Genomic DNA, 18,730 nt, shown 5'->3' on the forward strand with positions numbered 1-18,730 from the left:
CTTAGCCCTTCTCAACGAGTATTCATCATTTCTCCTTATTACAGAACTGATGCTTCCGTCCATGTCCTTCCAAAAGTAATCTTTTCAACTTGTGCAAGGAACAGCCGCTTTGTATGTTCTGGGAAGGCTGTACAGTCGATTCGCCAGCTTATTATGTCAGAGGTTGTTGAGCCCAAGAGACGAAAATAACATGACATTTGCCATTGAGAAACGATGATCTAGTGTAAGACAGTCCCACAAAAGTGACAGTTGGCTGGAGTTAAGTTTCTTTAGATCGTAAGCCTATAACTTAAGTGGAGTTGGCAGTCGTAGGCGTCATCTTCCACTATAACTGGCTTATTCCGTCATGAAAATGATCACCTAAAAGCCTATGATTGAACCAGAGGATCGAGATAACTAAAGGCTAGAATCCCTCAAATCGAAAAACCTCTTCCCTTAACTCTGTTTCTTTTTACAATTGCAATTTCAATTTATTTAATTTCAACTCGTCCATATTCTTAATTCTATTTTTTATTTATTTTTCCAGGTCAAGCATTTTTCTTGGGCACGACCACGCTCAAGATTTCGAGAAACAAGACTATTCTTTTTGTTTTTTTTCATAGGGATAGGTTATTTTTTGTGCTTTCAATGACACACCAATCATTACTTCACTGTTCTTGGGAGTATTTATTGGTAGGGGTCTTGTGCAAAGTGGTGCTAATGTCCTAAAATTTTCATCTAGCCATTGTTGCGGGACGTGGGGAGGATGTCTTGAATGAGACAAGGATGTCTCACCCACTAAATGAGTGTTGTGCAGGGGTCGTGTATTCCGTTCTACCACCAAAATTCGATTGTTCGGTTGTTCTACCTTTCACGATTGAAATCTAAGGTCGAGACAGATGAGTGTTTTACCATTGATGAATCTAGAATATTATAAAGGGAACTTTCTAACAAAGTGGTTAGAATATTGACATTTTCAACCATTCTGGCCTCTTGAATAGGAAGAGGTGTTGACGACCGAATGCCTTTGTCTGACCTTACAAATTTCAACTCGAGAAACAGTGATCCACTGTTGATGTGAGTATGCACTAACCTCTTAGCCTTGAGCACCTTTGATATTGAAAGTGTCACATCTCACGGGATCGACCAAAGAACAAAATCAATACTTAATAGATGATACTCTCATCTGGCTAAATCTGACGATTTTTCACCTAATTTTTTTCCAAAGTTCTTGCAACTCTATGTTCTAGTTAAAAGCCAGCCACGTTGTGTTCTTCGACAAAAAAACCACGCCATTCTTGGTGTCACGGACCCTACCGTCGTAATAAATAATAGCATTAATCAATCCACTTATTTTTAACCAAATTATTTGTCGAGAGAAGTTCGAAATAAAACCATTATGCAAAAAATATATTGCTTCAAATAAATATTAATGCTTATGCTTATGCTTACTTTTTATACAAATAGTATCGTTACTCCAACTTATGCCTTCCTTGCAAACTTTTATTCTTCTGAACTTTTTCAAATTTTATTTCCTCGGCTTATGCCACCAGAGACTGAAATATGTTACATTTATAGCCCAAGGGAACATCCTATTTGATTCTGAAAAAAATGCTTTGAATAATGGGGGTTGAAATTTGTAAAGAAAAACCGCTCCAAGCAAGATGCACTATCAACAGCAGTATCGAAAGGGTGTTCAATTGGAAGCATTTTCAACACTTTGCTAACAGTGCATCCTTCTTGGAGCGTTTTTCTCTACAAATATCAACCCCATTATCTGGGTCACTTTTTTAGAAATGTTTCAGATATCCCAAGATTCTCAGGATATTTTTTCAAAACCCATCTCGTCAAAAATAGTTTTTCAGTACTGCTATTTTCGATTTTTAATAAAAATAATATACGATTGGTGTAAATACGAATATTTTAAATATCAAATTCAATTATTACAATAATAAGGTTAAAACTTTTATCAATTTAAAATCCCAATACCTAACCTTAAAACCTTAAAAACTCTAAATAACTAGAAAACCCTAATAAAACACAGGGAAAAATGTTTCCAGCTAGAAGCGTTTTTCTATGTTTCTCTTAAAAGCGTTTTACTGAAATTGACCTATTCCCGTAAACTTTCAGAAATTTAGTCTATTTCCGTAATTGTTTTTAAAAATAGCTTTTTTTTGGTATTTTAGTCATAATATTAAGTATTTGTTGACTTGCTATATGTTTTGTTTTAATTCTTAATTTATATATATTTACTATAAGCTAAAGGGAACGCGTATTACTTTTTATAATTTTATTAGTGGAGTCTTAAATACTCCAAAATTTTCATTAAATAAAACATAATTCAAAGTGATTTTAATCCAAATAATATGATTTGATTGATTATATGAGTGAGTTTGGCACCGGTTTCCTTTGGGTTGTAGGTGATTCAAGGGGCAAGTGTAGAAAATCCTTTGGAGTGGCTCCTTTTTCTAGCAGTTTGGCATCATATTATCAGGACCTTCATTTGCTGCTCATCATCTCCCAATCCAACAAGCTTTATTTATTCCTAGAGTTTCATAGCAGCCTTCCTTGACCATATATATATATTTATTTCAAACTAAGCTTTAATTTGCTTTTCTTAAAGTCATTGCAGCCAAGCTTCCTCAAATTTTCATATACGACCCTCATTTGCTGCTTTCTTCATCTCCCATCTAACAAGCTACTCAGAACAGGTATATTTTTTGAATTTCACCTCTTTATTCTTCTTTCAAACCTCTTAAACTGCAACTTACTATAATTTCAGTTAAAAAAAATTAGTTAAAATTCATCGGTGTTTATATTTTCCCTACTTTTCATCAGCTTTCAGCAGTGGTTTCCATTGTGTTGTAGGTGAAAGTTTAGGTGAGTGAAAGGCAGCTACACAAAACCCTTTGGAGTGGCTCTCTTCTACCAGTTTCCCATCATATTATCAGCAACGTCTTTTGCTGGCTTTCCTCATTTGTGGTCATCATCACCCATCCAACAAGTTAGTCAGAAAAGGTATTTATTGAATTTCACCTTTTTTATTGTTCTTTCAAGTCTCATAAACTGCAACAAACTTGGTTCCTTTTCATGCTTGCAATGACATATATTGCTTTTTGCTCCATGCTCATTAACTATATATGTTGCCCACTTCAAGGGTGAGTGTCAGTTATTTTCATATACTAGGAAGATCACATCTATCTATCTTATATCTGAAGACATATGTGCTAGAATATAGAAAAATCAAGACTCTATAACAGAGCTCACTAACTACAACTTGATACAAATTGTTTATTGTTTGTGTTCTAACTTGGTACAACTACAGTTCATGTGCCTCCATGATCCCACTAGGCACATTTTACTGTAGAAGAGTAAAAGAAGAAAAATTATCCTAGCATTGGAACTGAGATTAGGATTTGCTTTCTAAAGTATAATTTACAAATTTGTAATCTACTATTCGGAGCTTAATAACAGCAAGTAGATATTTCAGCATGTTAACATACTATGAAAAATGACACTGAAACAACAAAAGCTGTTATTGCATTAAAAATAAAGTAAAAACATTTTAGAATTCCTTATGGTAATTTATTTGGATTGACTCTAGATATCTATTTTCTATTAATTTCATTTCATCATTTGTGTAGGAAAATTTCTTGATTACATCTTTATAACTTGTGAAATTTCTTGTGGAATCTGTTAAAAAGGTCATGTTATTTTTTAGCCATGGTTAGATACATACAACTGACTATGCATTATTATTTAGTTTCTAACATATTACATGCTATGCAGTTCTCTTAACTTACAGCCATGGAATTTGCTCTGAATAAGATTGATAAACAGTGGGACAATTACAGAAGCGTTAATCAGCATATGAATAACCTGAAAAGGAAAGTAATGGAATTGAATGGTATGAAGGAAGATACTTATTCTAGAATGAGCGCAGAGCTGCTGCCAAGAAAGAAACCCAAGAGGGATGTCCAGATATGGTTGGAAAATGTCGAAAGAATCAATGGCGAAGTACAAAACCTTGACGGAAAAATCGGTGAAAGCAGTCGTTTTACACGTGGATCTCATGCACACAATGTGTTAAAGACGATAAGGGAAGTTGAGGAGCTTACTCAACAAGGCAAGTTTGAAGATGGTTTGGTGGTTGACGATCCTCAATGGATTGGACAGGTTTTGTCGACAACAACTTTATCGGGTGAAGGTGCAAAGGCCTGTGTAGAAGAGATTTGGCAATGCTTGGTGGATGATGAGGTTGGAAATATTGGAGTTTGGGGGATGGGTAGTGTGGGGAAAACAAGCATCATGAAGCTTATAAACAATCTACTCTTAGAGGAGACGGGAAGGTTCGATATTGTGATTTGGACCACAGTATCCAAGGAGATGAGTATTGCTAAACTACAAAAAGTCATGGCAAGTAAGATTGGAGTAAGCTTTTGTGGTGATGAAGATGAAATAACAAGGGCAGGGATGCTGTTTGAAGCATTGTCACGAAAGCGTAGGTCTGTGATCATCTTGGATGACCTATGGCAGGAGGTTCCCCTTGACAAGGTAGGAATTCCTGAGCCATCTAGTGGGAGTAAATTAGTGTTGATGACACGATCATTTGATGTGTGTCGAAAAATGAGTTGTAGAGCAATTAAAGTGAAGCCTTTGGTGGAAGAAGAGTCGTGGAAGCTGTTCTCGGAGAAGGTGGGTCGGGGTATGTTGAAGCCGTGGCCTGCATTGCAACAAAGAACCAACAGCAACAAATTGGTCAAAAGACCAACAGCAGCAAATTGTACAATTTTAGCTGCTATACTGTTTTGTAGCAAAGAAATGGAGTTGGTTCAGTTATAAAATTATTTTTTGAATATTTGTTCCTATGGAACTTAGCCTAAATCTTTGTAATGAGTTAGCTAAGTTAGTAGGAAAGATTGACTGATGTAATAGCTGGTATGCCAGCTTTCTTTTGTATACAAGTTGCTATATTTTTAGTAAGTATTAAGTAAGAGCAGTTAAATTAGTAGGTAACTGTCAAATACTTTTGTAACCTTCATATATTCAAAATTTGAATGAAACTATGATGACTTTTCAGTTACAAATTTTCTTGCTGAGTTCTTTTCTTTTGTTTTTCTTTCATTCGTTTTTGCTTCTCTTTGCTACTGCCATTTATCCAACAAATGGTATCAAGAGCTTTCAGGCTTTGAGGGCCTTGGTTGTACACTGTCACTAAGCAAATTGTGTTTGAAACAAAAGAAGAAGAGGTTGTTTTGCTTGCTGAAAAATGAGTTTTACACCACCTCCTCCACCTGTCTTTGCTGGAGAAAATTGCAACATCTGGGCAGTGAAAATGAGAACATACCTGCAGGCACACGACCTGTGGAATGTTGTTTTCAATGACACTGAGCCACCACCACTAAGAGCCAACCCGACTATAGCCCACATTAGGTAGCACAATGAAGACTGTGCCAAGAAGTATAAGGCTATGTCGTGCCTTCAAAGTGGAGTTTCTGATGTTATTTTCACAAGAATAATGGCTTGTGACACTCCAAAGCAGGCCTGGGACAAACTCAAGGAGGAGTTTCAGGGGTCTGACAAGACCAGGCAACAGCGCTGATCAACATGAGAAGAGATTTTGAAAATCTCAAAATGAAGGACTCAGAAACCATCAAGCAGTATGCTGACAGAATCATGGCTACTGTCAACAACATAAGGCTGCTTGGGGAAGAATTCAGTGACCAAAGAGTGGTTGAGAAGGTCATAACAACCTTGCCAGAGAAGTATGAAGCAAAAATTTCTTCTCTGGAAGATTCAAGGGACTTGTCAACAATCCCTTTGACAGAGCTTATAAATGCTCTCTATGCTCAAGAGCAGAGAAGGGCAAATAGGCAGGAGGACCACTATGAAGGAGCTTTTCAGGCTAGAAGCAGAGAAAGCTCAAGTGCAAACTTAAATGCCAAAGGCAAGAAGCCCTGGACTGAGAAGAAGAAGAAAGAACCTGTCAAAAGGAAGTTCTCACCTTGTGTCCATTGCAAGAAGACTACTCATCTTGAGAAATACTGCTGGTACTGACCAGACATTCAATGTAGAGCCTGCAAGCAATTTGGCCACATTGAAAAGGTCTGTAAGAGCAAGCCAAAACCACAACCACAATTTCAAAGCCAATCTCAAGCTGTAGAAGAGGTTGAATCACCAGAAGAGCATGTCTTTTCAGCATCATGCTTTGCAAGCTCGAGCAAAGTTAGTAAAATATGGTTGATTGACAGTGGATGTACCCACCATATGGCTTCTGAGAAGAGTATATTTAAGGAGCTTGACACCACCTTCAAGTCCAAAGTCAAAATTGGCAATGGTGAGCTGTTGGAGGCAAAAGGGAAAGGCAAGGCCTTGATAAGCACTAAGTCAGGTATTAAAACCATTTCAGAGGTTCTCTATGTACCTGACATTGACCAAAACTTGCTAAGTGTTGGCCAGCTATTGGAGAAGGGTTACTCTCTGATTTTTTAAGGCAAAAACTGTTTGATCAAAAATGCTGCTGGTGAAGTGTTGACTACAGTGGCTATGCAAGACAGAACCTTCATTGTGGATGTGAATCAACTGCAAGCCAAGGCATACGCATCTCAGTCTGATGAGACAGACTTGTGGCACAGGAAGATGGGGCATGTGAACTACAATTCACTGAACATGCTGCACAAAATGGATTTGGTCAGTGATATGTCCAAAATTGAGCCAAAGGATGCTGTATGTGAGGTCTGTCAGCTAGGCAAACAGACCAGATTACCCTTTCCAGTCAACAAGGCATGGAGAGCACAAGGGAAGCTTCAGCTTATTCATACAGACATCTGTGGACCAATGAAGACTACCTCCTTAAATGGCAGCAGGTACTTTGTACTCTTCATTGATGATTATTCAAGGTTCTGTTGGGTAAATTTTTTGAAGCATAAGTCAGATGTTTATGACTCTTTCTGCAAATTTAAAGCCTTGGTCGAAAACCAAGCAAATTGCAAACTAAAATGTTTGAGGTCTGACAATGGTTCTGAGTATGTATCTCAGAAGTTTCAAAAATTGTGTGATGATGCTGGAATTCAACACCAATTGACTACTGTGTACACACCACAGCAAAATGGTGTTTGTGAAAGGAAAAACAGAACAGTCCTTGATATGGCTAGGTGTTTGTTATTTGAGGCTAAAATGCCTAATGTTTTTTGGGCTGAAGCTGTGAATACAGCTATTTACCTGTTGAATAGGTTGCCAACTAATGCAGTCAAAGGAAAAACTCCCTTTGAAGCCTGGTTTGCACAGAAACCATCTGTCTCTCATTTGAAGGTATTTGGCTGTCTATGTTATGTGTTGGTACCTAAGGAGAGAAGAACCAAGTTGGACAGGAGGTCCATGCCTGGGGTGTTTGTTGGCTACAGCAATGTGAAAAAAGGATACAGAGTCTTTGATCCACTGACCAAGAAGGTTGTAGTGAGCAGAGATGTGAAATTCAGTGAAGCAAGTAGCTGGAAATGGGATGGAATTGAAGCAAATTTTCCAGATGGAGAAGAGATTGATGTTGATCTGCAGCAAGCTGAAAATGAAGAAGTAACTGAAAATGGCTATGATGATCAACCTGTTCGAGGCACCAGGACATTAACTGACATCTATGAGAGATGTACAGTAACTATAGTAGAGCCTTCATGTTTTGAAGAAGCTGCAAAAGAAAAATGCTGGCAGAATGCTATGGAAGCTGAATTTAAAATGATTCAGAAAAATGATACATGTGAGCTTGTAAACAGACCTGAAAACAGAAAAATTATAGGTGTAAAGTGGGTCTATAGAATTAAGAACAATGCAGATGGCTCTCTTAATAGACATAAGGCCAGACTGGTTGTTAAAGGTTATAGTCAGCAGCAAGGGGTTGATTTTTCTGAAACCTTTGAACCTGTTGCAAGGTTGGATACTATCAGATTGCTGCTAGCTTTGGCAGCTCAAAAGCATTGGAAGGTGCATCATCTGGATGTTAAGTCAGCCTTTCTAAATGGCTTTCTTAATGAAGAAATATTCATTGAGCAACCTGAGGGTTTTAAGGTCACTGGTGAAGAACAGAAGGTCTACAAGCTGAAAAAGGCTTTGTATGGTCTAAAACAGGCTCTAAGGGCCTGGTATGAGAGGATTGATGGCTACTTAGCAATGCTCGGGTTCACAAAGAGTATCAGTGAGCCTACACTCTATGTTAAGAAGGATCAGGAGGAAACCTTGTTAATTGTTTCCTTGTATGTTGATGATCTGTTGGTTATTGGCTGCAAAGATGAACTTATTGAAGACTTCAAGAAACAGATGCAACATGTCTTTGAGATGACTGACCTTGGTCTGATGACCTACTTTCTTGGCATGGAGATAAAACAAGGAAGTGATGGCATTTTCATAAGTCAGCAAACATTTACTTCCAAGGTGCTTGAAAAATTTTGCATGTTGAAATGCAAATCAGTCACTACACCAGTTGCATTGGGAGAAAAATTGTCAAGTGCCAGTGAACATGATCGAGTAGATGAGAAGGCATATAGAAGCTTAATTGGTTGTTTGCTTTATTTAACAGCAACTAGACCAGACATTGTCTATGCTGTTAGTCTACTTTCAAGGTTTATGCACTGCAGTAATGTGGCACATCTAAAGGCAGCAAAAAGAATGTTAAGGTATGTCAAAGGAACCATCGATACTGGTGTGAAGTTTTGGAGGGCAAAGGAGCTGAAACTCGTAGGCTATTCTGATAGCGATTGGGCAGGGTCAGTTGATGACATGAGGAGCACTTCAGGTTATTTTTTCACCTTAGGCTCGAGTGTTTTCAGCTGGAGTTCGAAGAAGCAACAAACTGTTGCACAATCTACAGTAGAGACTGAGTATATCTCAGCTGCAGCAGCTGTGAACCAAGCCATTTGGCTTAGGAAGATTTTGGATGATTTGAATGAAAGTCAAGTTCAGCCTACTGAGATTAGAGTGGATAATCAATCAGCTATGGCCATAGCCAAGAATCCAGTCTTCCATGGTAAGACTAAACACTTCAAAATCAAATTCCATTTTGTTAGAGAAGCTGAGCAATCTAGGGAGGTTAGCTTAGTTCATTGCAGCTCAGAAATTCAGCTAGCTGACATTTTAACTAAACCATTGGGAGCCAACCGATTTAATGCTTTGAAGGAAAGGATTGGTGTTTGTTGCATACAGACCAAGGGGGAGTGTTGAAGCCGTGGCCTGCATTGCAACAAAGAACCAACAGCAACAAATTGGTCAAAAGACCAACAGCAGCAAATTGTACAATTTTAGCTGCTATACTGTTTTGTAGCAAAGAAATGGAGTTGGTTCAGTTATAAAATTATTTTTTGAATATTTGTTCCTATGGAACTTAGCCTAAATCTTTGTAATGAGTTAGCTAAGTTAGTAGGAAAGATTGACTGATGTAATAGCTGGTATGCCAGCTTTCTTTTGTATACAAGTTGCTATATTTTTAGTAAGTATTAAGTAAGAGCAGTTAAATTAGTAGGTAACTGTCAAATACTTTTGTAACCTTCATATATTCAAAATTTGAATGAAACTATGATGACTTTTCAGTTACAAATTTTCTTGCTGAGTTCTTTTATTTTGTTTTTCTTTCATTCGTTTTTGCTTTTCTTTGCTACTGCCATTTATCCAACAGGGTATTCTAAATATTCCAGAAGTGGAACCAATTGCAAAAAAGATTGTTGAGCGCTGTGCGGGTTTACCCTTGGGAGTAATTACTGTAGCTTCTTGTATGAAGGGCATTGATGACCTTTATGAATGGAGGAATGCACTAAAGGAACTAAGTGATCGCAAAAAAAGTGTTAATGGATTGGAAGAAGAGGTGTTCCAGCAGTTGCGATTTAGTTATGATCGTTTGAAGGATCCAAAACTTCAACATTGTTTCCTCAGTTGTGCATTATATCCTGAAGATTGGGGAATTGAGGAGAGAGAGCTTGTTCGACTTTGGATTGCAGAAGGGCTTGTGGAAGAAATGGATAGCAGGGAGGCAGAGTTTGACAGGGGTCGTGCAATAATGAATAGACTCTTAAACAAATCTTTGTTAGAAAATTTTTCTGAAACTAAAGATGAAGTGTAAAGATGCACGATCTTGTAAGGGATATGGCATTACATATCACAAGTGCAAAACCTCGATTTTTTGTAAAAGTAGGCATGGGATTAAGGGAGCCACCAAATGTGCGAGAATGGAGTGAGGATTTGGAGAAGGTTTCATTGATGAGGAATTGGGAGTTAGAGTTTTTGTATCCCTTGGAAATGTCACCACCAAAGTGTCCGATGCTCACAACATTGTTGCTGTGTGGTACTGGTATACGGAGTATTCCGGAAGGTTTCTTCAGCCATATGGATGGACTCAAGGTTCTTGATCTTACTGGGAATTTTATTCAGCGTCTTCCAAATTCCATATCAAATTTGAAGAATCTCACTGCGTTGTTGCTTGCTGTTTGTTCTTATTTAAAGTATGTGCCATCATTGTCAAATCTTCGAGCTTTAGAGGGGTTGGATATTAGAGGAACAGCTATCAAGGAAGTCCCTCATGGAATGCAAAACTTGTCGAGCCTCAAGTGCTTAAAACTACGTTGTTGGAACATAGATGAGATCCCGAATGGAATATTCTCCAGACCTTCTTGCCTTCAAGAATTGAATGTTGGTGGATGGAATCCAAAATCTGATTCATCAATTAATACACGATACTTTGCCCCAGTCATAAATTGTAACATAATGGTATAATTAAAACATAATAATGTCGGAATTAAATTTATCCAAAAAATCAAGAAAACGAGAAAAAGAAATATTAGGTGTATTAATCAACAAAGTGACATTAAAAATTTTACTTTTACGAAGAAACCTAATATTTCTGGAGCTGAAGTTAAAATTTAAATACTCAGCATTAGGAATAACCAGAAACTCAACCTAAATATTGCTTCAAAATTTAGTGAAGTTTCTAACTAATGGTTCATTATTACTCATTGACTTCCCCAAAATAAAATAAAAGGATCAGAGTCAATTTTTTTTTGAAAAGTAATAAACTTATAAACTTGGGTTCATGAACCGAGCTTCAATTTGGTTTTTTAATAATTAAAAATATATAGTCTTTTACTAATAAAAAAAGAAGAAGCTAATAAGTAAAGGACACATGCTTCCTTAAATTTATTTATGGAAATCTTTTTTTGATAAAAGTGCAGTGAAGGTTTTTGTTCTAAGAGTTAGATTATATTTTTCTCTTTTATTAAAAAAGAGAGTAAATTTGTCCCTATATAATATGTCAAAGAGAAAATTAATCATTTTTATTGTTAAAATCTGGCGTTACAGATAAAATAACCAAACAATTACACGCAGTGTGTCACGTTTTGACATATATGAACTGATTTTTAATAATAAAAATGGATGATTTTTTAACAAAAAAATCAATTTACTTTTTAATCTATTATATAAAGACTAATTTAACTATTTTTTTGAGTAAAAATATAAAAACAATTTAATTCTTAATATAACCTCCTTTATATACTTTTATTGAAGTTTTTTATTCTCATAGTCGGTATACGTTATAATAATCCCTAAAGCTTGTACAATCTATATATATATATATAAAAACCTTTCGATACTTGTCTAGATATAGACCTTAAATGCACTCCAAACTTATAGTCATGGTTGTTTTTTTTTTTTAATGAAATTGATGAACACTTTAACAGCAGGAGAGGTCTCGATGAAACCCTTGAAAAAACTTTAAATTAATTTTTTTTACTATGGTACTTAAATTTTTTTAAATGTAAATTGATACATAAAGTTATATTTCTGTTAACCAATTCAGTCTACCAAAATTAGAGTATACCATATGACACTTTAGTCCAATTAGAAAACTTCACGTGGTACTAAAAGAAAAAAAATAGATTTATATATTCTAAAATTAAATAAAAAAATTTTAAATTCAAAAATAATTTATCAAATAAAAATTTAATTAAAAAATTTTAGTAAGCTATCATTTTACTTTGACTCAACATTCATTATAGTTGTCCTAATAGTATTTTCGAGTTTTATATTATTTTTACTTTTCATAATTTAACTATTTTTTTAATTTTAAAATTTTGATTATATTTTTTTGGTTTTTTTAAAAAAATATTTAAAATATATATATATAAGCTGTAGAAAGGTGAAATAATTTTAAAATTTTTTTTTCAAAAAGCCAAAAGATAGTATAATAATTTTAAAAATTGGAAAAATAGTTAAATTATGATAACTAAAAAGAATATAAAAGTTTTTAGCAAATTTTTAAAATTTTAAAAATATTTTTCACATAATATATATAAATTTTATTATAGTTTTCTTATAAAACTTGAGAATACTATTATGTCAAAATCCATCAACCCCAGTCAATTTCATTTCAAAGTCATATGCTAATTCTCTAAAATTTTTATATTTATTATTAAAAAATTTTTAGACTTTAAAATTTTATTTTTATTTTTAATACAGATATATCTCATGTAACACTTTCTAATTGGATTGAAGTACCATGTGACACAATTTAATTGGGCCACATTTTAGTCATTTTTTTAACAATGGTGGACTTAACTAGTTAACAAAATGTAACTTTAGGAATTAATTTGGACCAAAAAAAAATTAGGTACTAACGTGAGAAAAATGATATACTTTAGGAGACAAATGATTCTCGTGTTTGCTTTCCGTTTAGCTCCTACGAGCTTTCGTTAACTCATATGAGTTTCAGTTAACCCTTTTGGGGTTTCAGTTCAGCTCTGATCAGCTTCAGTTAGCCTTCGGGCTTCCGTTTAGCACTTGTGTGCTTCAGTTAGCCTTTGGGCTTCTGTTTAGCACTTGTGTGCTTCAGTTAGCCTTTGGGCTTCAGATCACGATGTACTCAAATCTGTAAGCCGTTCCTTGAATGGACAAGTTGGTAAGTCATAAATGTAATGTGTGGAAAAAGAAAAGTAAGTAATGTTATCATTATTATTATTATTGAGCTCAATTATGTGAATTTGTCATTTGAAATTGTAATTGATAGAAAGAAACAGTGAATTGTATGCTCATGAATGGTTACATATAATTATCTAAAAAAGAAAAAGAAAAATTATGGTTATTGATATATGGAGACATGAGACATTGATATATGAATCTGGAATATGTTTGATAAATGTGTTCATTCATAACTATAGAATTATGTACCTCATGTGTGCTATTTGCATAAGGATGATATTTCAAATACTCTGTGAGTAAAGCTTAAATATGAAACAGTATGAAATCGAGACAAATTATTATGAAAATATATTTAAATTATTTGTAAGTGTTTCGTACTTCTTGATAATGCCTCATACTCTATTCCAGCGATAGATACGGGTAGGGGGTGTTACATGTTAAACCTGAGGAGAGATTTTGAGAATTTGAAGATGAAAGAGCAAGAAACAGTGAAGCAGTTGATAATACTCTAGAACGTCATATTTTTATGTGCTAATTATATATTTATTTTGAGTATGATGCTACTAATTTGTGCTATTTATGGTCTTTTATCTTTTAGGGACTAAATTGGAGGTAAGAGGAAATTTAAAGGCAAAAAGTGCGAATTTGAAGATATAATGGGCCAACATGCAAAGAAAGAGAGAAGTGGTGCCAAAAATGCAAATATGGAAGGCCCAAGGGCTAAAATGCAAAAGAAGAGATTTTATAGCACAAGACTCTATTTTAATTTCAATTATATTAGGATAATTATTAAGGATTTTTATTTAGATTTAATTTTAGGATTTATTTTCATTTATCTTTACTTATCTTTACTTATCTTTCATTATTTATTATTTATCTTTTAGAATTTCATTAGGAATAGACTAGGTTTTCTAGTACTATAAATAGGGGATGGAGTGGCACATATTGATCATATCTTTTTCCTGTAAACACTCCCTCTCCCAAAAACTCTGTCTTTTTGTTCTCTCCATATTTTCTTCAATAAAAATCCCATTTATATTATATTTCTTTCTTTCCTAAAAATCATGAGCCACTAAACCAATCTAGCTGAAGGTTGTCAAAATTCCCCAAAAAGGTTCATGAGGCTTAGAATTCACGCTTAGCCTTCTCACCAGGGTATTCATCGCTTCTCCACATTACGGGACTGACGCTTCCGTCCATGTCCCTTAATAGGTGATCTTTTCAACTTGTGCACGGAACGGCCGCTTTGTACGTTTTGGGAAGGTTGCATAGTCGGTTTGTTGGCTTTCTGCGTCAGAGGTTGGCGAATCCAAGAGACAAAACGGCGTGGTATTCACCACTGGGAAGAGGTGATCTAGCAGAAGATAATCCCACAAAAGCAATTATTGGCTAGAGTCAGGCTCCGCCAAATCTTAAGTCCAAATCCTTGGAGCTGGTGGTCGTTGGCGTCCTCTTCCACTATAACTGGCTTATGCTACTCGAGAAGGGTTACTTAAAAGCCAAGGATTGAACCCAATGAGGAACGAGACAACCGAAGGCTGGGATCTTGCCATATAAAAAACTTTCTCTTTTCCCAACTCTATTTATTTTTATATTCCTCATTTTAATTTCTGCAATTTATTTAATTTCGTAATTTTAATTCACTTTAAATTCTGTTTTTATTTTTCCAGATTCTTAATTCTATTTTTTATTTTTCAAGAACGTAGGTTTTCTTGGCCAAGAAATTGTCTAGGATTTCAAGAAACGAGCATTCGTACAATCCGGTCCTTAAGGATTCGACCCTACTTCCCTTTTACTGTTATTTTTACTATTTTATAGGGAATTTGATATTTTTGGTGCTCTCAACGGCACATCAGCAGTACTCAGATAGGATTATGGCTGTGGTGAATAGCATAAGGTTGCTAGGAGAACAGTTTAGTGAGGCAAGGATCGTGGAGAAGGTGCTCTCAACATTGCCTGAAAGATATGAGGCAAAAACTTCATCCCTTGAGGATTCAAGAGACCTGGCAAGAATCTCCCTAATTGAGCTAATCAATGCTCTTTATGCTCAGGAGCAAATGAGAGTGTAACGCCCCAATTTTCGGGAATCCTGTGAATGTTGGCATAGGTTTATTATGTTAGTGGGCCTCTAGAAAGCCCAAACTTAAGATAGAACCCGAAAATTTTAGTTAATTTTTGTTCCATAACAAAAAGGGGGTGAAATTATGAAATAGGACCTATGTAAAAATGTTTGAAAATGCTATAGGCTAAATTGAAGTGGCCAAATAAATAGGAGTGCAAAATAGGAGGATTTGCATGACAAACCTCCCATTTTACATGAAGTGGCCAACCATCATGTTGTTGTAGACAAAATGTACACTTGATATCCATAATTTATGGTAAAAATTGATACAAATTGATAATAGGTTAGGTAAATGTTCCATGATAATAGGTTAGGCAAATGTTCTATGATAATGGGTTAGGTAAATGTTTCATGATAAGAATTTCATGTCTTTTGTACTAAAGAATTAAATAGATGAAATATGAAGTTTTATTAAAAGAAAAAGGGGTGAAAAGAACAAAGTTTTGTCCATCTTTGTTCATCATAGCTGAAAGTTAGAGAAGAGAAAGGAGAGGAGAAAGCTCTTGAGTATTCAGTCATTAGGAGGAGGAATATTGAAGGTAAGTTCTTGGTACCTTGCTTCTATTTTGAGGTTCATGAGTTCTTCTTGATTCTACCTTAACTCTTGAAGTATATTTTGATTTTTAGTTGTGTTGTGAGCATTTAGTCATGAATTAAAATGAAGGAAATGGTTGTTGTTTCATGTTCTTTTGATGAAAAATGGAAGATAGGTGAAGTTGAGCCAAACAAATAAGCATGCATGTGCCTTAGATGCTAAAGGGAAAAATCGGCTAACATGTTGTGCTTTAAAATGGTGAAATGGAGATTATACTTAAGTAAAATCATAGATATGTGATGATTGATTGGTGATATACATGTTTAAATAACAAGCATGCAAGTTAGGTGTGAAAGAGTGATTTGGTAATAAATCTGCTTGGGACAGCAGCAGTAACGTGACTTTGGAAAATCACCATAAATTGTGGGAGATGAGTTAGAAGCTGCATAAATTATGTAATTAAATATTAATGAGTCTAGTTTCAAATGGAATAAACGAGAACATATTTTGAATTCTGTAAAATGAGAAATTTGATTCGTAATGAAGAGTGGTCAGATTAGTCAAACAGTGAAATATGGGAAACTTTAAGAAAAATTTGGTATTGATTGGCCAAACCAAAAATTCTGAAAATTTTATGGATAAAATATATATGAGTCTATTTTCAATGAAAATTAACGAAACTTGATTTGGAGTTTCGTAGCTCCAGTTATAAATGATTTAGTGACTATTGCTCAGGAAGACAGCTTGCAGTGAAATTATGATTATGTGGTAAACATTGACAAAAATTTGTTAATGAGTTGCTTATTGTTTTCTTATAGCTTACTATGATCTGTAGGTGTGGTTGGCCGAATATTGTAAGGGGTTAATACGTAGTTCGTATTTAAATAGTTAGATTAACATGTTAGTAATCCAATTGTAGGCGGTTCGTGTGTAGATCTCGTCAGCATATCGTCGCAAACAGGTGTGTAACTGACATCCTCTCATAGACTAGATTGGCAAAAGCCGAAAAGCCGAAATGCTGAAAAGTCGGTATTTTGGGAATTTGCGAGTGTGCGAATGCTCGTAAGATAGTTAGGTTTGTATATTTGGTAATCTAAAGTAATAAACTGCAGTACGCGCAATTTCGTACATTTTGATAATTTGGGCTTAATGGGCCAAAGATCGGGTTCATGGGCCAACGGGCCCAATTCGGTAAGTATGCGCGGTAAGTGTTCTGATAGTACGTAAATAGTTAGGATATGCATGAAAACCCTAAAAGTAGCTAAATTACTATAATACCCCTATGTATGGAAAATTACTGTTATACCCCTAGGTGCAAAATTATCGTTATACCCCTAGGGTTAATTTTGACTGAAAAGCATGACGATCTGATTCTGTATGATGTATGCCATGATTATATATCTGTTGCATGGGGACATGGGTTATATTATGGAGGAAGCGTTCTGGTGGCTATGCCGCAAATATCTGATCTGGTGGCTCTGCCACAAATATCTGATCTGGTGGCTCTGCCACATATATTTGTTCTGGTGGCTCTACCACGATTATCTGTATCTGGTGACTCTGTCACATTATCTGTTCTGGCAGCCATGCTGCAAATTCTGTGGTGTGTAGCGGTTGGGTGGGTCGAGTTGTCTCCCCACACGGTGTAAGGTTGGTATGGGGGTGTATATGGTTGGATATGGTTGGGTTTCTGCATAAACATGTAATATATGTTCTGTTCTGCTATGGGCCTATGGGCTTTATTCTGAATTCTGTTCTGGGCTAAGGCCAACTTATTCTATTTCTGTGGTTTGAGCTGATATAGGCTATGGTTGGGTTAATTTACACACTGAGTTTCCCCAAACTCACCCCTTTTATTTTCATCCACGCAGGTAATCCCAACCATAGTGGGCTTGGAGCTGTGAGGGAATTCGGAGTGGCCACCCGTTCTGAAAGTTTGATTTTCTTCTGGTGAACTGGACATCCTTTATTTACGTTTGAAGTTTTGGGTTTTTAAATGTAATAAGGCCGCTTAATTATTTTTGATGGCTTTAATATGTATTACTAAGATAGGTATTACTTATTTTAACTGTTGAAATTGGATAGCTTTAGGGCGCGTTTTCAAAAACAACAGTTGATTTCAAAATAACACGACAACAAGCAAAGCTTCCGCAATGAAAGTATTTTCCAAAATTAATCACTTTTCCTAAAAATGACTTAATCGAACCGGTTTCCTAGAAATATCCATGACGTTAAGGTGTGGCAATGGCGGTATGCATGTCTAGGATTGGATCCGAAGGGAGCTTGGTACTTAAGCAGTCCGATGGACTCACCACCTCTTTTCCGGTTTCCTACCTGGTGCACAGCTTCCATTCACTTTAACTCTTAATGAATTAATCTTTTGAACATCAAGTACGATTTTCTGGACTTAGAATGAAATTTTTTTTAACGTTTTTGATGTGGCATGCCTGATCTGGCCATAACTTCTGGGCCGGGTTCGGGGTGCTACAGAGAGCTAGCAGAATGGAAGAGCATCAAGAGGGTGCTTTTCAAGTCAAGACCAGGTCTGTCTCGAGCACTTCTGCCAACAAAGGCAAGAAAACTTGGAAAAACAAGCTTAAGCCTGATGCTGCAAGAAGGGGAGACCAAACCTGCAGGCATTGTAAAAGGCCTAGTCATCCAGAGGCCAAATGCTGGTTTAGACTAGATGCTCAATGCCAACATTGCAAAAAGATAGGGCATGTTGAAAGGGTTTGCAAAAACAAGGTTAGACCTGGGCAGAATCAAGCACAATAGAAGAATGTTGAAGCTCGAACGGCTTAAGACAGTGGTGACCATGAGGAGCAGGTCTTTGCTGTGTCATGTTCAGCAGGGCACAAGAAGGCTTCAAATGGATGGCTCCTTAATAGTGGCTGCACCAATCACATGACACCTGATGCAAGTATCTTCAGGATATTGGACATGAGCTGCAAGACTAAAGTAAAGGTTGGCAATGGTTAGTTTATTAAGGCTGAAGGTAAAGGAGATGTGCTGATATGCACTCCTACAGGCAATAAGATCATTTCAAATGTGTTGCTAGTGCCTGAAATTGATAGGAACCTTCTCAGCATTGCTCAATTGCTTGAGAAAGGCTATTCAGTTGTGTTCAAGGGCAATGAGTGCCAAAT

The 18,730-nt window shown here is 35.9% G+C and overlaps 1 protein-coding gene across 1 annotated transcript; it reads left to right on the top strand.

Moving 5' to 3' along the window:
- The first annotated feature begins 3,786 nt into the window (after positions 1-3,786).
- On the top strand, positions 3,787-4,821 carry LOC107904468 (probable disease resistance protein At1g52660). The gene has a single exon (XM_016830856.2). It carries the CDS (start codon positions 3,787-3,789, stop codon positions 4,819-4,821), a length of 1,035 nt encoding a protein of 344 aa, XP_016686345.2.
- The last annotated feature ends 13,909 nt before the right edge of the window (positions 4,822-18,730 follow it).

Source organism: Gossypium hirsutum, chromosome A11 (assembly GCF_007990345.1).
Source record: "Gossypium hirsutum isolate 1008001.06 chromosome A11, Gossypium_hirsutum_v2.1, whole genome shotgun sequence".
Classification (NCBI taxonomy): Eukaryota; Viridiplantae; Streptophyta; class Magnoliopsida; order Malvales; family Malvaceae; genus Gossypium; species Gossypium hirsutum.